General features: G+C 41.7%; 1 protein-coding gene across 2 annotated transcripts in view; it reads right to left on the reverse strand.

The window, feature by feature from the left end:
* LOC109421111 (alpha-1,6-mannosyl-glycoprotein 2-beta-N-acetylglucosaminyltransferase) overlaps positions 1–17,982 on the reverse strand; it is a 167,430-nt gene extending 149,448 nt beyond the window's left edge. For both annotated transcript variants that reach the window (XM_062846989.1, XM_062846988.1), the window contains exon 1: positions 17,293–17,982. In XM_062846989.1, coding sequence (XP_062702973.1) covers positions 17,293–17,299 — 7 coding nt within the window. In that variant the 5' untranslated portion in view covers positions 17,300–17,982. The remainder of the gene's footprint in view (positions 1–17,292) is intronic.
* Between the last annotated feature and the right edge of the window lie 438 nt (positions 17,983–18,420).

Genomic DNA, 18,420 nt, shown 5'->3' on the forward strand with positions numbered 1-18,420 from the left:
CTTAACCAATTCCTGGAAGAATTTCTGTAGCAAAAAAAAATATATGAAGGAATCCAGGTCTGCAATAATTTTTGGATTAATAATTGCTGGAATCCTTAGATGGACTCCCTAAACAATGTTTTGCACAATGTTTCAAGGAACTCATGGATAAATTTTTAGCTAATCTCTGGTAAAATTTCCTGTAAGGGTTACTGGAAGATATTACTACTGAAATACTTCGAATTATTCCAGATTGAACTATTGAAGCAATCTCTAGTGGAATTCCATGCCCCCCCCTCCCTGGCTCCCTCTGGCTACGCCCATGCGTAGAAGAATACTTTTATGAGAAATCGTGTAGAAAGGATTATAGATTTTTTTTTGGAAGAAGTCCTGAGGAATCTTCGGAACAGATTATGAAGAAAGCAAGAAAGTAATTCCTTTAGAATTTCTGTAGGAATTTTGGTGGAAATTTGGAGGAGATTTCGAAGAAATTTCTGATCGACACATTCTAAAGGAATTTCAAGAAGATTTTTCTAGGAATGTCTTAGAGGAATTGCATGAAGAATCCTTGATGAAATTTATGAAGAACTCCTTTAAGGCATTCGTGGAGGCTGGAGGATTCATTGGAAGAATTTCAATTGTTTGTTTTAGTTCCAAAATTTGTTCATGCCAAACAAAACACAGGGTAAAATATTTGACAATGAACCAAAGATCAAACATCTGTTTGTCACTAATGAAAGTTCGATCGAGTAAAAAAAAATGTTTGAGCGTTGGTTTCTTTTCGGACATATTTATGTAATAGGATCTTAACGAGGCTGGATAAAACAAAAAGGAGGAACGTCGGAATTAAAACAGTCAATTTGCTGTCATCCTCATAATTCAAATCAAGCAGGAGACCTGTCAAAACGACAAGGATTCGTCACTTTGGAATACTCGAGACACTTTAAGGCAAACTACTAAAACCTTTGATTATTTTTACGATCCTCCGTTGGATTAGGAACTAAAACAGCAAAAAAAGAAGATTTTATTTTTATTCAATTCTCCTCTTACCAATTTCTCCAATTCACATTTTCCGACAAACGTTCATTAGGAAATGAGAAAATATTCTTACCCAACCATGACGCCATGCCAACCTTATCCGAATTACTTTCATTTGAATCCACTCAACCACCGCTCCTTTTCACTGGCAAACGCGCTGTTCCACCCCAACCCGGAGCCATTCGAAATCCCTTTATCAAATCGTGGGAAATACAGCAAAGAAAAGCCAATTTTCTCGACGTTTATTTTCGCTCGAAATATGCCACAACAGAGCAAGAGCAAGCAAGAAAAAAAATACGAAAAGGAAAACAATTTCGGGATCTCGTCTTTCAATTTTTGCGTAATAACTCTGCCGGAGCGTCGTCGTCGTCGTCTCATCGTTCTGCAAACATCATCGGACACCACCACCGGCACCGGGCCCGGGCCAGTAGTTGAAACGCCCCCACCGCGCGGCGGCCTGACGAAGATGCTCTTGTTCGTCCGGGTGCTGCCGCTACCTACTGGAATCTGCGAAACAATTTTCTGCGCAATTCTTCGACATTTTTCCCGTCTTTCGGTTTTTGTTTCAGTCAGGCAGGCAGAGGAAGAAAATGTAAACCATCCCAGTGATGGCATTTCCGTTCCCGGGTGTGCTATTGCCACACCGACCGACACACAAGAAGCGGTGAATTATCAAGTTTTATGTTTTTCTTTTTGTTCGAGTTTAAAAAGCATTGAGGATGACGTACTCTTGATAGGCACGTGTAAAGGGTAGCATGGTAGATTGAAACCACACAATTAATCGATACTTTTTAAATAATCCACTTGAAGATTCCTTTATCGCGTGTTGTATCTCACGAACGTGACTGAAATTGTTACCAATTGCTCTGAATTGTTCGATTGTTTTTGTCGTTCTAGAATCTATATGCTAGTCCTAATCATTTTTTTTAAATATATGATACTATTTCGATTACCCGAATCCTCGTCGTATTATAAAAAACGTGACCTAATTAATCCACCTAGCGGTGATGACACCTTTCTCGTGCCTTTGAAATCCCATTTCAACAAACCTCAAGTGACATGTTGTTGATGAATATCGCACTTTCACACGTTTAACAAAAATCCATTTGATGGCACCAGAAATCATATCGTTTATCTGGATTTTGATGTTTGGGCTGCAATCTTTGGTTTTGAGCCGTCATTTTGGACTGAATTCCTCTATCTAGGAAATTCTGGTCACCATTTATGAACTCCGGTCATCTTCCCCATACCAAATTTACCCATATTGTATGGTTTAAGAGCCTAAACTCCATTAGGAGCCGCCATCTTGAATTTTGAGCCACCATCTTGGATTTTAGACCGCCACCTTGGATAATCAGGCGCCATTTTTGAACTCCAGACATCTTCCCAAATCAAATATATCCATATTGATTGGTTTAGAGCCTAAAATTCCATTAGCAGCGCCATCTTGAATTTGGAGTCACCATCTTGGATTTTAAGCCGCCATCTTCGATATACTGGTCACTTTTTGGACTCCAGGGGAAGATCATACCAAATAATCCAATATTACATGGTTTTATGGCCTAAAACTCCATAAACCAATCCCCATCTTAAATTTGTAGTCGCCATCTTGAATTTTAGATCGCAATCTTGGATATTATGGTCGCCATTTTTTAACTCCAGATATATTCCTCATACCAAATATGTATATCCATATTGCATGGTTTTTGAGTCAAAACTCAATTAGTAGCCGCCATCTTGAATTTAAACCGCCATCTTGAATATGTTGGTCGACATTTTTAGACTTCAGTCAGATATCTTTCCCATAATCCATATTGCATGGTTGTACAGCCTAAAAGACCATTAAACAGCTGCCATCTTGAATTTTGAGCCGCCATCTTGGATTTAAGACCACCACCTTGAATATTCTGGTTACCATTTTTGGACTCCAGACATCTTCACCATACCAAATATGCCCATGTTGCATGGTTTTGAAGCCTAAAACTCGATTAAATAGCCGCCTTCTTGAATTTTGAACCGCCATCTTGAATTTTAGACCACCATCTTGGATATTTTGGTCGCCATTTTTGGACTCCGGACATCTCCCTAATACCAAGTATACCCATATTGCATGGTTTTAGAGCCTGAAACTCCATTAAACAGCCACTATCTTGACTTTGGTTCCGCCATCTTGGATTTTAGACCACCATCTCTGTCATCTGGTGGACCCGGGCATCTTCCTCATACTAAATATACCCATATGACAGGGGTTTTGAGCCAAAAACTCCATTAAATAGCCGCCTTCTTCAATTTCGAGCCACCATCTAGGATTTAAGACCGCATCTTGGATATTCTGGTCGCCATTTTTAGACTCCGGACATTTTCCTCATACCAAATATACCCATATTGCATTGTTTTAGGCCTAAAACTCCATCAAACAGACGCCATCTTGAATTTGAAGCCACCATCATGGATTTTAGACCACCATCTTATAAATTTTGGTGGCCATATTACATGGTTTTAGAGCCTAAAACTCTATTAAACTACCACCATCTTGATTTTGATCCGCCATCTTGAATATTGAGGCCGTTATCTTGAATTTTGGGCAGACATCGTGGAATTCCACACAAAATTCACCAACCATGCTAAATGTTACAAAAATCGACGCACTTTGATGTGTCGCATGATGGGGCTTGGTTCTGTTTCATATACGGCCAGTTATACTGGCGCTGCTCCGGATCACTGAAATTGCCATAACTCCGAAACGCCTTGACCGATCCGGGATATTTTTAATAGCAAACAATGCGGTAAAATTCCGGTTCGATTCGAGCTATAATCCGAAAAATCGTCCAATGAGAAGTGCCTTAGAAGTAAATGAACTTTTTTTGCGCACTGACACACATACATACACACATTCAGACTTCGTCTCAATTCGATGAACTGAGGTAATTAGTATACGTGACTTGATTCTCCTTCCATCGAAAATTCGTTTTTTGAGTGAACATATAGCCTTTCAGTGCAAAAAGCAAAAACATTGAAGTGAAATTGATCACCTCCACTAATGTCCGTATGATACTGAAAGCGAAGTGTACACGTACACGTACTAATCATGTGAAAAGAAATATAGCAACAACAATTGACATTATTAATTGAATTAGATGTGGGTATATAGTTAGTCAGTCAGTCAGTAATGCCCAATCATTGTCAACATGCACTGGGGCATAAACAAGCTCATCCATCCTAATAAAGTTGATTATCATATAAATTAAATTATGTGCCAGATACAATGTCATACATCACTTCTGAAACATACACACCCGTCCATTCAAACCCACTTATCTACGGTCTCCTTTCTTCACAAGCATCAATTAATTTATGCCAGATTTTTCTCTCTCGAAAGGATTTGATCGATTGAATCGGCCTTTAGCAACAATTAATTAATTGCCTTTCTTGTCCGTCGGATTCGGAGAAAAGGCTTAAGGTTATAAGCCGTAGGGTTCTTGATTAAGAGAGCAGTACAATTGATTTTGATATGGAACACCAATTTATGCTACATTGGTGAAACAAAGAAACAATCCTTGAGGCTGTTCGATCACTTCAGAAATGGATTCGAGAGGAAACCCTTACAAGTGAGAATGTTTGTCTGAATGTGAGTGAACGTGCATAAAAAAACCATTGAAAATCTCGTGTTGCTTTCTTAATCCTTTGGGTACTTGGAAATTTTTTTGAGGAATTCTTTGGGGAATTCTTGGTAAAATTTCATGGGGAATTATTTGAGGAATTCCTAGGAGAATTTGGAATTCCAGGAATTCCTAGAGGATTTATACGAGGAACTCCTAGAGGGAGTACGTGGGGAATTCCTTGAAGAACTTCATCGCGAATTCCAGGCCGGATTCCTGAAGAAATTCTATTAGGAATTCCTGGAAGAATTTCATAGGGAAATCCTGTTAGAATGCCATAGGGAATTTCATTGAGAATTCCTGGAGGAGCTTCATGGAGAATTCCTGAAGTAATTCTAAGGGAAATTCTGTTGAGGATTCCTGGAGGACTTCCATGGGGATTTCTTCAAGGAATTCCTTGAGCGATTCCATGGAGAATTGCGCCATTCTTGGAGGAATTTATTGGAGATTTATTACTCCATAGGTACTCCATGGGGAATTCTTTGAGGTATTCTATAAGGGATTTCCTGAAATTATTCCATCGGGGATTCCTGGAGGATTTTCATGGAGAATTCCTGAAGAAATTCCATGGGAAGTGGCATGTGGGATTCCATGGTGAATTCCTGGAGAGGTTTCATGATGAACTCCTGGAGGAATTCCATAGGGAATTCCTGGAGAAATTCCATGGAGATTTCCTGGAGGAATTTCATGGGGATTTCCTGGAGGAATTCTATGGGAAATTCCTGGAGAACATCCATGGGGAATTCCTGGAGGAATTTCATGGGGAATTCTAGGAGGAATTCCATGTGGAATTCTAGGAGGCATTTTATGCGGAACTCCTGGAAGTATTCCATGGAGATTTCCTGGATAAATTTTCTGGTAGGATTCCATGGGGAGGAATTCCATGGCTAGTTCCTGAAGGAATTCTTGAAGGAATTCCATGGGAAATTCTTGAAAGAATTCCAGGGAATTCCTGGAGGTTTTCCATTAAGAATTCCTGGAGGAATTTCATGGGGAATTCCTGGAAGAATAACGTGAGGAATTCCTGGAGGGATTCCATGGAGAGTTCCTGGAGAAATTCCATGAGAAATACCTGGTGGGATTCCATGGGAAATTCCTGGGGGAATGGGAAGCTCCTGGAGGATTGCATGGGAAATTCCTGGAATAAATTCATGAGGAATCCTGGAGAAACTTAATGGGGAATCACATGGATATTTTCTAGAGGAATTCCATGAAGAATTTCTGGAGAAATTTCATGCGGAATTCCATGGGGAAATTCTGGAGGAATTCCATGGGGAATTCCTGGAAGAATTCCATGGGAACTTTTTGGAGAAACTCCATGGGAAATTCTTGGAGGAATTCCGTAGGAGATTCCTGGAGGAAATTCCTGGAGGAATTCCATAGGAAACTTCTGGAGGAATTCCATAGGAAATTCCTGGAGGAATTCCATAGATGGGAAATTTCTGGAGGAATTCCATGGAAAATTCCTGGAGAAATTCCATAAGGAATTCCTGGAGAGGTTCCATGGAGAACTCCTGGAGGAATCCTATGGGAAATTCCGTGAGAAATTCCTGAAGTAATTCCGTGGCAGATTCATGGAGGAATTCCGTGAGAAATTCCTGAAGGAATTCCACGAGAAATTTCTGGCGGATTTATATTAAAATTTCCTGGAGGAATTCCATGGCAAATTCCTTGAGGAATTTCATGAGAATTTCCTGGAGGAATTCCATAGAAAATCCCTGTAGGAATTCATGGGAAATTCCTGGAGGAATTCTATGGGGAATTCCTGGAGGGGTTTCATGGAGAATTCCTGGAGGATTCCTATGGGGAATTCGGTGAGGAATTCCTGGAGTAATTCCGCGAAAGTTCCATGGCAAATCACTAGAGGGATTCCATGATGGCTTTCTGGAAGAATTCCATCGAAAATTCCTGGAGGAATCCCATGAGGTATTCCTAGAGGAGTTCCATGGGGAATTCCTGGAGGGATTCCATGAGAAATTCTTGGAGGAATTCCATGAAAAATTCCTGGAGAAATACCATGGGGAATTGCTGGAGGAGCTCCATGAAGAATTCCTGGAGGAACTCCATGGAGAATTCCTGGAGGAATTCCACGAGGAATTGTCATGACTTATGGAAAATAAATGGAGAAATACCTACAAAAATTTAATGGGGAATTCCTGGAGGAATATCATTGTGGATACCTGAAGGTATTCTATGCAGAATTTCTGGAGAAATCGCGTGTGGAATTTCTGAAGAAATTCCGTGGATAATTTCTGGAGGCATTCCGTGGATAATTCCGGGAGGAATTCCGGGAGAAATTCCGTGAGAAATTCCTCAAAGAAATTGCGTGTTAAATTCCTGGAGGATTTCCATGGAGAATTCCACCTTTAATGCCATGACTAATGGACAATTAATCGAGAAATACATGCAGAAATTTCATGTGGAATTCCTGAGGAAATTCCATGAAGAACTCCTGAAGGAATCCCGGTAGCAATTCGTTGGCGAATTCCATCCTGAATTCATGGTAGAATTTTATGGGGAATTCCACCCTTAATTCCAGTAAGAATTACATGGGGAATTCCTAGAAAATTCCATGGTAAATTCCTGGAGGAAATTCATTGAAAATTCCTGGAGGAATTACATGGGGAATTCCTAGAGGAATTTCATGAGAAATTTCAGGTGAAATTCCATGAGAAATTCCTGGAGGAATTCCATGAAGAAATCCTCCAGGAATTCCATAGAAAATTCCTGAAGAATTTCCATGGAAAATTCCTGGAGGATTCCTATGGGGAATTCCGTGGGGAATTCATGGAGGGTTCTCGTGGGCAAATCCTGAAGGTACTCCACGAGAAATTCCTGGCGGAATTCTATTAAAATTTCCTCGAGGAATTCCATGGCAAATTCTTGGAGAAATTCTACAAGAAATTCCTGGAGGATTTCCATGGAGACTTCCTAGAGGAATTCCATGAAGAATTCCTGGAGGAATTCAATGGAGAATTTCGTGAGGAATTTTTGTAGGAATTCCGTGGAGAGTTCATGGAGAAATTTCGTGGAAAACTCCTAAAGGAATTCCACGAGAAATTTTAAAAGGAATTCAACGATAAACTCCTAAAGAAATTCCACGAGAAATTCTCAAAGGAATTCCACGAGAAATTCCCGGTGGAATTCTATTAAAAAATCTTGGAGGAATTCCATGGGAAATTCCTGGAGGAATTCCAAATTCCATCCTGAATTCATGGCAGAACTCCATGGGGAAATCCATCCTGAATTCATGGAAGAATTCCATGGGTAATTCCTGGAGGAATTCCATGGGGTATTTCTGGGGGAATTCCTGGAGAAGTTTCTATATAATTTCTTGAAGGTTCCAGGGCAAATGCCTTAAAAATCTGTTACGAAATTCCTGAACAAAATCCTGGAGACATTTCTGAACCAATCCCAAACCCTAGAAGAGTTCCTGGAAAATTCCTAAAGGAAGTTCTTTGAGAAATCTCTAGCTGTGTTCCCGGAGAATTGCCTAGGGAGATTCCTGAAAGAATACTGCAAGAGGTACCGTAAAATGATAGTTTTTTAGCGAATTTTCTTTATATTTTTCCATGTAACAGTATTTCCCCGAGTTTTATGTTTTTTAAACAAGAACTGGGGGATCAGTCATCAATTGCAATTGAAAGATTCGATAATCTGGAATATTTTGGGTGACTTATAGTTTTTCATATGAGCGAGAATCACATTTTCATTTTGGGGTAACTTTGATAATGCCCTGAAAAACACATCAAATCTTAAAAAATAATCACAGATTGAAATCTTAGGAGTATGAACATGATGAAAGAAGCCTTGTGGAATACATCAGATAGAATTTTTATATCAAAACATTGATTTTTACTAAATTCTACATACCTATCGTGGCGCTAATATCGACTCCGATCACTACCTGGTGATGGTTAAACTGCGCCCAAAACTCTCCGTTATTAACAACGTACATTACCGGCGGCCGCCCCGGTACGATCTAGAGCGACTGAAGCAACCGGATGTCGCCACCGCATACGCGCAGAATCTCGAGGCAGCGTTGCCGGACGAGGGTGTGCTCGATGTGGCCCCTCTAGAGGACTGCTGGAGTACAGTGAAAGCAGCCATCAACAACGCAGCCGAGAGCACAATCGGGTACGTAGAACGGAGTCGACGAAACGATTGGTTCGACGAGGAGTGCAGAGCGGTTCTGGAGGAGAAGGATGCAGCGCGGGCGGTAATGCTGCAGCATGGAACCCGACAGAATGTGGAGCGATACAGACAGAAGCGGAAGCAGCAGACCCGTCTCTTCCGGGAGAAAAAGCACAGCCTGGAAGAAGCGGAGTGCGAGGAAATGGAACTGCTGTGCCGTTCACAGGAAACACGCAAGTTCTACCAGAAGCTCAACGCATCCCGCAAAGGCTACGTGCCGCAAGCCGAAATATGCAGGGATAAGAACGGGAGCCTCCTGACGGACAAACGTGAGGTGATCGAAAGGTGGAAGCAGCATTTCAACGAGCACCTGAATGGCGAAGAGAATGTAGGCACGGAGGACCAAGGCAGCGGAGGAAATGACTATGTTGGTGCAGCAGAGGACGGGAACGAACCAACTCCCACGCTGAGGGAAGTTAAGGATGCCATCCACCAGCTCAAAAACAACAAAGCGGCTGGTAAGGACGGTATCGCAGCAGAACTCATCAAGATGGGCCCGGAAAAGTTGGCCACTTGTCTGCACCAGTTAGTAGTCAAGATCTGGGAAACCGAACAGCTACCGGAGGAGTGGAAGGAAGGGATAATCTGTCCCATCCACAAGAAAGGCGACAAGTTAATGTGTGAGAACTTTCGAGCGATCACCGTTTTGAATGCCGCCTACAAAGTGCTATCCCAGATCATCTTCCGTCGTCTTTCACCTAAAGTAAATGAGTTCGTGGGAAGTTACCAATCCGGTTTCATCGACGGCCGGTCGACAACGGACCAGATCTTCACCGTACGGCAAATCCTCCAGAAATGCCGTGAATACCAGGTCCCAACGCACCACCTGTTCATCGACTTCAAAGCGGCATACGACAGTATCGACCGCACAGAGCTATGGAAAATTATGGACGAGAACAGCTTTCCCGGGAAGCTGACTAGACTGATAAGAGCAACGATGGACGGTGTGCAGAACAGCGTAAGGATTTCGGGTGAGCTATCCAGTTCATTTGATTCTCGACGGGGACTACGACAAGGTGATGGACTTTCCTGCCTACTATTCAACATCGCCCTGGAAGGTGTTATGCGACGAGCCGGGCTCAACAGCCGGGGTACGATCTTCACGAAATCCAGCCAATTTGTCTGTTTTGCGGATGACATGGATATTATTGCCAGAATATTTGGAACGGTGGCAGAATAGTACACCCGCCTGATACGTGAAGCAGCAAAGGTCGGACTGGTGGTGAATGCGGCTAAGACAAAGTACATGCTGGTAGGTGGGACTGAGCGAGACAGGACAAGCCTTGACAGCAATGTTACGATAGACGGGGATACTTTCGAGGTGGTAGAAGAATTCGTCTACCTCGGTTCCTTGCTAACGGCTGACAATAACGTGAGCCGTGAAATACGAAGGCGCATCATCAGTGGAAGTCGTGCCTACTATGGGCTCCAGAAGAAACTGCGGTCAAAAAAGATTCACCCCCGCACCAAATGTACCATGTACAAGACGTTAATAAGACCGGTGGTTCTCTACGGACACGAGACATGGACGATGCTCGAGGAGGACCTGCAAGCACTGGGAGTTTTCGAGCGACGGGTGCTAAGGACGATCTTCGGCGGTGTGCAGGAGAACGGTGTGTGGCGGAGAAGAATGAACCACGAGCTCGCTGAACTTTACGGCGAACCCAGCATCCAGAAGGTGGCCAAAGCCGGAAGGATACGGTGGGGAGGGCATGTTGCAAGAATGCCGGACAACAACCCTGTAAAGCTGGTGTTTGCAACTGATCCTGTTGGCACAAGAAGGCGTGGAGCGCAGAGAGCACGATGGGCGGACCAGGTGGAGCGTGATCTGGCGAGTGTTGGGCGTGACCGAGGATGGAGAGCTGCAGCTGCAAATCGAGTATTATGGCGGCAAATTGTTGATTCAGTATTATCATGAATTTGATGTGAACTAAATAAATGAAAATCTACATATAAAAATTTGTTTGTGGAGTACTGAATGAAAAACACAGTGAATTTAGCTATCAAAAATCATTATCTTTGTAAAAACATATGCATAACGGTACATCAACTACGATTACATGCTATTCATGGTGAGTTCTCTTATTTTTTGAATTGTTTTTTAGTGTTTTATTAACAAATTTTGAACAACACTAATTTATCTACATGATGAAACAAGGGCATTGCATACTTTTAGGCGTTTGGATATTTATGTCAAAATTTACAAAAATGACTCCAGTTCGTAAAAACACACTTCGTTAAAAGATTCAAGGCCAGATTTGGAATCTACTATGATGATTCAAACGAGAATAAGGGGCCATTTCTTCACCTCTGCTTAACCGGTAAGCCAGGCTTACCCATATAGTTAAGCCTGGTTTAACGCTTAAGCCAGGGTGAAGAAATCGGCCATAAGAGTCCATTCATTGAAAAAATAGTTGTAACGAAGTCGTATAACAGATTGTTTGAAGGGGTTGACAAATGATAAAAATATTAGCAATTTTTATTTTTTGTCCAAAATGTTGTATTTAAACTAGGTTTTATTGAAAATACTCTAAGATGAACTTTCATATGTATAAAATTAATCAACGTTTGCCTTTTTCTAAACCGTTTGAAGGAATCATAGTTATTAGATAAACTATACAATGCCTGTCACACTATCAATGTTACCCGCATTATCAAAGATACCCCATTTTACGGTACCTGACTAGAAAATTATTTCAAGTTTGTATCATATTATGTTATGATGTTATATAATTTTCTATAACTTATCCCAAACAACACACATGTCATATAAGAGTTACGGCAGCGCAAGTTTTGGTTGTATAGATGTTAATTCGACGTAATTCTAGCATTATGTTAGAGATACGTCAAATTATCTGCTATACAACCAAAACTTGCGCAGTCGTAACTCTTATATGTGATGCGTGTTTCTTTTGTATTGTATTATAATCTAGAGGCAGGATGATGTTAAAATATTTAAAATTGTAACAGAAATTTCACAGGTCTAATCAAAATAATAATTAGTTATCATCAGATCAAAATTATAACGAAATGTGATATAAATTTTAGGCTCAAGATTACTAGTTTCTATCAAAATGTTATACAATTTTGTAACATACACACTAAAAATAAAGTACCGTATTCAGGTGTTCTATTTTCGGTAAAAGTTCAGATTAGCGAATGTTCAGCAACATATTACTGAGGTTCGTCAAAAAATTACCGAACGTTCGGTAAACTCTACTGAATCATCGGTAATGTTATCCGAACGTTCGGTAAAAATTTGCCGAACTTCGGTAAAACTGTACTGAACTTCGGTAATCCGAACTTTAACCGAAAATAGAACAGCCGAACAAGTGACTCTAAAATAAGTGTGTAGTTTTCTAAATGTCGAAACCCCGAAACTAAATTATAATATAATGAGTTATGAAACAACTTTTATAACATAATGTGAAATAATTGAGTGCTTTGAACACACCAAAGATGTTGAACATGATTATATCACAATAAGTTATAAATGTCATGGTTTATTGTTATCATCTTATATGTTTGTTTTAAGTTTCTGGTCGGGTATGTACAAACAAAATCTGTGGTGCAAACAGAAAGAATGTGGGTTGATACAAACATACATGGCAGAAGCAAACCCATCTCTAACAAGGCAAGAAACGCCACCTGGAATAAGTGGAGTATAACGAAATGGAACTACTGTGTTGTTCTCAAGAAACAAGGAAGTTCACCCACAAGCTTAATGATTTTCGGGATGCGGGGTCGTGCGACGAACTAAAATGTGCAGGAATAAGTGCGGGAGTTTCCTGGCAGACGATCGTGAGGTGATTGAAAGGTGGAAGGGGTACTTCACCGAGTACCTAACTGGCGCGGAGAGCATTGAGACAGAGGACCAAGGCATCGAAAATGAATCAACTTCCATGGATGCACCGGTTGATTGTTTAGAGGGAAACAAATGCACACGCTTGGTTGTTTATTCCTGTTCCTCGTTTTGAACGATAAAGCAGTGGATTTTTCTGCATTATACAGGTTTTTGAGCATCACTACAGATTGCGTTCTACATGAAATACAGATGTGTTAGTAAGAGAGGTTGATATTTTTGCCTTTCTCGTACACTAAGTGTACTGGAAAGGCTATATGTTCACTCCAAAATGACTTTTTGATAGAAGGCCCGGAGGGTCAAATCACATATACCAATCGACTCTGCTCGACGAATTGAGGTGATGTCTGTGTGTGTATGTTTGTGTGTATGTGTGTGCGTGTGTGTGTGTGTGTGTGTCTGTATGTGTGTGTACAAAAAAACTCACATCACTTTTTGGCAGTAAACCTCATCCGATTTCAATGACCGACGGTTCATTCGACGCGGAATCTGGTCCCATTGTTTCCTATTGAAAATGGTTTGGATCGGTTCAGCCGTTCCGGAGATATGGCCATTTAGGTGATCCGGAACGGTACCCCAGGAAGGGACCAGATATGAAAATGCATCAAACCTATGCATGCGACACATCAAACCACATCATTTTCGATAACCTGATGAGCGGTAAGCAGAAAAATAGTCTAAGACCATATCTGAACCGGTAATGTTCCGGAACCGGTCACGGGTGTCCCGCCGGAAGTGGCAAATATCAAAGTGAACCAAACCCATGCATGAGACACATCAAACCACGGCATTTTCGATAACCTGATGAGCGGTAAGCAGGAAAATAGTCTCAGACCATATCTGAACCGGTAATGTTCCCGAACCGGTTCTGGGCGTCCCGCTGGAAGTGGTCAAAAATACGATTGAACCAAACCCATGCATGCGGCACATCAAACCACGGCATTTTCGATGACCTGATGGATAATCAGCAGGAAAATCATCTCAGACCATATCTGAACCGGTAGTGTTCCGGAACCGGTTCTAGTCGTCCCACTGGAAGTGGCCAAATATACAAGTTAACCAAACCCATGCATACGACACATCAAACCACGGCATTTTCGATAACCTGATGAGCGGTAAGCAGGAAAATAGTCTCAAACTGAAATGCGGCTTGCAGTTATGAGAAGCATAAAAATGCTTTTAAATTTACCATGGCAAAACATGATCATCGACCCACCAACGCTTCTTGTGTGCGTTTTGTTTCTTTTCACATCAACCGATTCGATAGCCGAGTGGTAACGTGCGAGCCTGGTGATGTCAAGGTTCTTGGTTCGAATCCGGTTGCCATCAGAAACTATTTTTAATTGAAAATCGAGTCCATGGTAAAATTGAAAACATAATTCTGTGAATTGAAACGAAACTCAGTCTGCACAAATTTAGTAGCGTTGTGTATTTAAATTGACCCTCAGAATAGTAATTTTCACCGCAAGCCGCCGTTCAGTGATCATATCTGAACCGGTAGTGTTCCGAAACCGGTTCTAGGCGTCCCGCTGGAAGTGGTCAAATATACAATTGAACCAAGCCCATGCATGCGGCACATCAAACCACGGCATTTTCGATGACCTGATGGACAATGAGTAGGAAAGCCATCTCAGACCATATCTGAACCAGTAGTGTTCCGGAACCCGTTCCGGGGTTCCCTCCGAAGTGGTTAAATCTGAAAGAGAAACAAACCTGTACAAGCGTCACATCAAATAGCGGCTTTTTAGATTACCTAATGAACGGCCAGCAAGTGTTTCGGAATCGGTTTTGAGTGGCCGGAAAAGGCCAAATGTAAAAGTAAACCAAATCCAGGCATGTGACACATCAAATCGTGGCTTTTGCGATAACCTGATGAACAGTTGGCTAGAAAATAGCTTTACGTCTCACTAAAGACAACTGGTAGTGTTCCGGAATTGGTTCCGAGAGTCCCGTCGAAATTGTCAAATGTTGTTGCATGTGACACCATCAGTTTGCAGCGTTTTTGGTTAACCGATGAGCAGTTAACAAGACAATAATGTTAGACCATATTTGGTTCAGCCGGTAGTTACCCGGAATCAGATTCGGGTAGTAAAATGTAAAATTTAACCAAACCCATGGATGCGGTACATCAAATCACGACCAGTCTTGTAAACATTCGACACTTTTTACTACCTTCATTTCGTTGCCGCAGTCGGGTGTCAGTCGGCTTTGTTACATTCGTGCGATATCGTTACCTCTTACCTACACACAACACGAGCAGTAGAACGAAGATCAATAAACATAAGAAAGGGTCAAATCAATGTCATCTGACACGATGACATGTGCCTAATTCTAGCTTTACGCATAGATTTTCAGCTAATTCCGATTATGAATGTTAATATTAGTTTATTATTGCATGATGCATTCTAATGAACGGTTAGCAAGAAAATTGCCTTAGATCACATTAGCGACTAGCTGTTGTGTAGCAGAACCAACGTTCTTGTGAAAAATTAAATCGTGGCTTTGTTTAATGGCCTGATAAACATTAGGTATGAACAACAGTGACGAATAGGTCTAAGTTCTCATATATGAGAACAAAATATAGACAAAACTAAAGCGATCTCCTCAAATCGTACCATTTCAGATTCCTAAGGTGTAAATTTATAGCAGGATGGGTCAACGTTGAATGGAAAAATAAGAATTTGATCGCGTCAACAGAAGATGGTGGCTGTTTTAAGGAATTTTGAGCTCTAAAACTATGTAAAATAAGTGTATTTGGTATGGGAAATATGTTCGAAGTCCACTAGAGTATCTAAGATAGCGGTCTAAAGTCCAAGATAATGGCCCAGTGTTCAAGTTAGTGCCTATTTTATAGGATTTTTAATTCTTGCATTATGGGCATATTTTGTATGAAAATATGTCCAGAATTCAAAATTTGTAATCAGAAAACCCAAGCTGTGCGCTGTTTCACAAGGTCTGCAATATGACTACAGTTTGAATGGGGAAGAATGCCGGTCTTCGTCCAAAACTGGTAACCAGAAAATCATAAACGACATGCCAAAATTCAATACGGCGACTATTTTATGTAATTTTAGGTGCAGAGTCCAAAAATGAAAACCAGAACATCCAAGATGGTATCTCAATGTTCAAGATGGCGGTTAGTTTAGTTGGGGTAGATATCCTCCTCTCCTCTCCTTGGCGTAACGTCCTCACTGGGACAAAGCCTGCTTCTCAGCTTAGTGTTCTATGAGCACTTCCACAGTTATTAACTGAGAGCTTCCTCTGCCAATGACCATTTTGCATGTGTATATCGTGTGGCAGGCATGAAGATACTCTATGCCCAAGGAAGTCAAGGAAATTTCCTTTACGAAAAGATCCTGGACCGACCGGGAATCGAACCCGTCACCCTCAGCATGGTCATGCTGAATACCCGTGCGTTTACCGCCTCGGCTATATGGGCCCTCATGGGGTAGATATCCGGAGTCTTTGTTGCACATCCCACAATTTGCGGCGGAGCAACCGACAGTCGGGCACGAGAATTGACCCGTGGACGTCGATCGAGCATCGAGTTTCGGCTTACGTGCTGGTGGAACCAACCGGCAAGAGTGAGCACCAGAAGAGCCTCGTGGGGATCCGCAGCACGGCAGGCAGACGGATCAGTTGTCGGCGAGGCTGAGGTCGATTGGCCAACGAATTTGCGTTTACAAGGCACCATGGGAACGGTGGTCTAACGCAACACTAAGGCGAGCAGCCAGGCATGTGGATCCGTGGTCGAAGCTCAATCCCACGGTCGGTGAGCGATACTCATTAGATTAAGTAAAAAATTGATCTAGAATTAGAGAGATGAGTAGGGACAGTTAGGCTCTTCAATAATGAGCAATAAATGACAATGTCACACTAAATTTGGGCTGCGCACATTATCGTATTTTGAGCAATTCCCGATCCCTAGTGAGGGCAGAGCTTTTTCGAATAACGGAAAATCTAAAATGACGTTTCAACATTTTGCGGCTTCATGACACTTGTTTGGTTTGAGCTTTGGATCGTTGTCTTATATTTTCTGAATTTTGGATTTTATGCTTATATAAAATGTATCTATATTGAGTAGATTTAGCAAGCAGTTTTCATGTTGTATTTATGTCAATGTCATCAACATGTCGCTCGATTTTTGTTGAAAGGATATTTTAAAGCACGAGAAAGGTACCATCACCACTAGGTGGATTAATTAGGGTTTTTTTTATATTGGATACAGATTTTTTGAAAAAAAAAAAAAGGATACAGATTAAACAAAAACATTTGGCATCCCTGTTTGCAGAACAAAAGGTAATCTTCTAGTGAACCTAAAAAGAGAAAAGTTGCCGTTGAACCGCCTGAATGTTGACAGACGCTTAAATGTTGGAGCACTTTTCGTATTAAACATTTTAGCGTCCTAAATTGTGGCACTTTATTCGGGATGTAAGCTTACTATGTGTTAGATTTCATAAAAGCTCATATTTCAAACGCGGTGTACTCAATTCATGACTAACATTGAAAGCTTACTCATTTTAACAATTTCCTGCACCAGAACAAAAATAAAACACTTACCTCTCATTATATAACCGGTCCCGGATTCCGCACGGCTTCACGTTCGAGCTGCGCTTCCCGTCGTGGTCTGCTGGAGCACTTTTCTCCTTCCACTCGTTTCTGATATACTAAATGCGAACAACGTTGTCCCTAACTACTACGGTTGAGCTTTTGATAGCACCTTCAAAATCCCTTTTCCGAAACGAGTAGGAAAAAATCACTGGCTTGGATCCACACACACACACGCGCACACGCACCACACCGTCGGATTAATTCCGAATCTGCACCGTCACCGACGACGTTCCGAAAACCGGGGACCTCAGTTGGAGCGATTTGCGATGTCCTGCTTCTGCTGCACCACCGCCGCCGGTCGGGAACATGATGTAATCCGGAAACGAGTGCACGATGGCGACACAGCAGCACAGCACAGCGTTAGTATGGTGCCAGAAATTACCAGATGATGCTACACCACGAGCGCACTACCACACCGCACAAACCGGTGCGTTGCGTGGTGGGTGGTAGCTACTTGACGCCGCTTCCGGAACGGAAATGCTGCGCACGGGTGCTGGCCTCGTTGTTGAAGGCGGCGGCGACAGCCGTTAGTCGCCTTAGTTGTCGTTGTCCTCCTTGTTGTCGCCTATGATGTAGATAGGCGCCTTTCGGAACGGCGGCTTGTTAACGGGTGTTTGTTCCGTTGTTGGAGAGAAAGTAGCATCTGTTGGGGGGAAGGAGAAAAGAAAAGCGGTTAGGAGGCCGGTTTTCCTGTAATGGGACATTGCACAATGTAATTCTGTAATGTTTTCGCATATGACGGAAGTATAAATAGTTAAGTTGGAAAATCACATAACACGTATGTGAACACTTCCAAATTCATGTTCGTTCAAGCGGGGGAAGGGTAATTTGAGATGCAGTGAGTAAACTGGACTCAGTTAGTACAAACTTACAAAGTTTTGAAACCGTGATGGGTTTTGAGTTATTTAGATAGTAGTCATATAAATCACAATCAATAATTTAGCAGTTTTACCAAATTCAGTGCTTCGAAGCTTATGGTCACAGTCAACGTGAATCGAAGAACCAAGGACGAAAAAAATGTTTTATGTTTCTGCGTTCATGGAGTATTTATTAGTATTTTAAGGCTAAGTAGTTCCT

This window comes from Aedes albopictus, chromosome 1 (assembly GCF_035046485.1).
Source record: "Aedes albopictus strain Foshan chromosome 1, AalbF5, whole genome shotgun sequence".
NCBI lineage: Eukaryota > Metazoa > Arthropoda > Insecta > Diptera > Culicidae > Aedes > Aedes albopictus.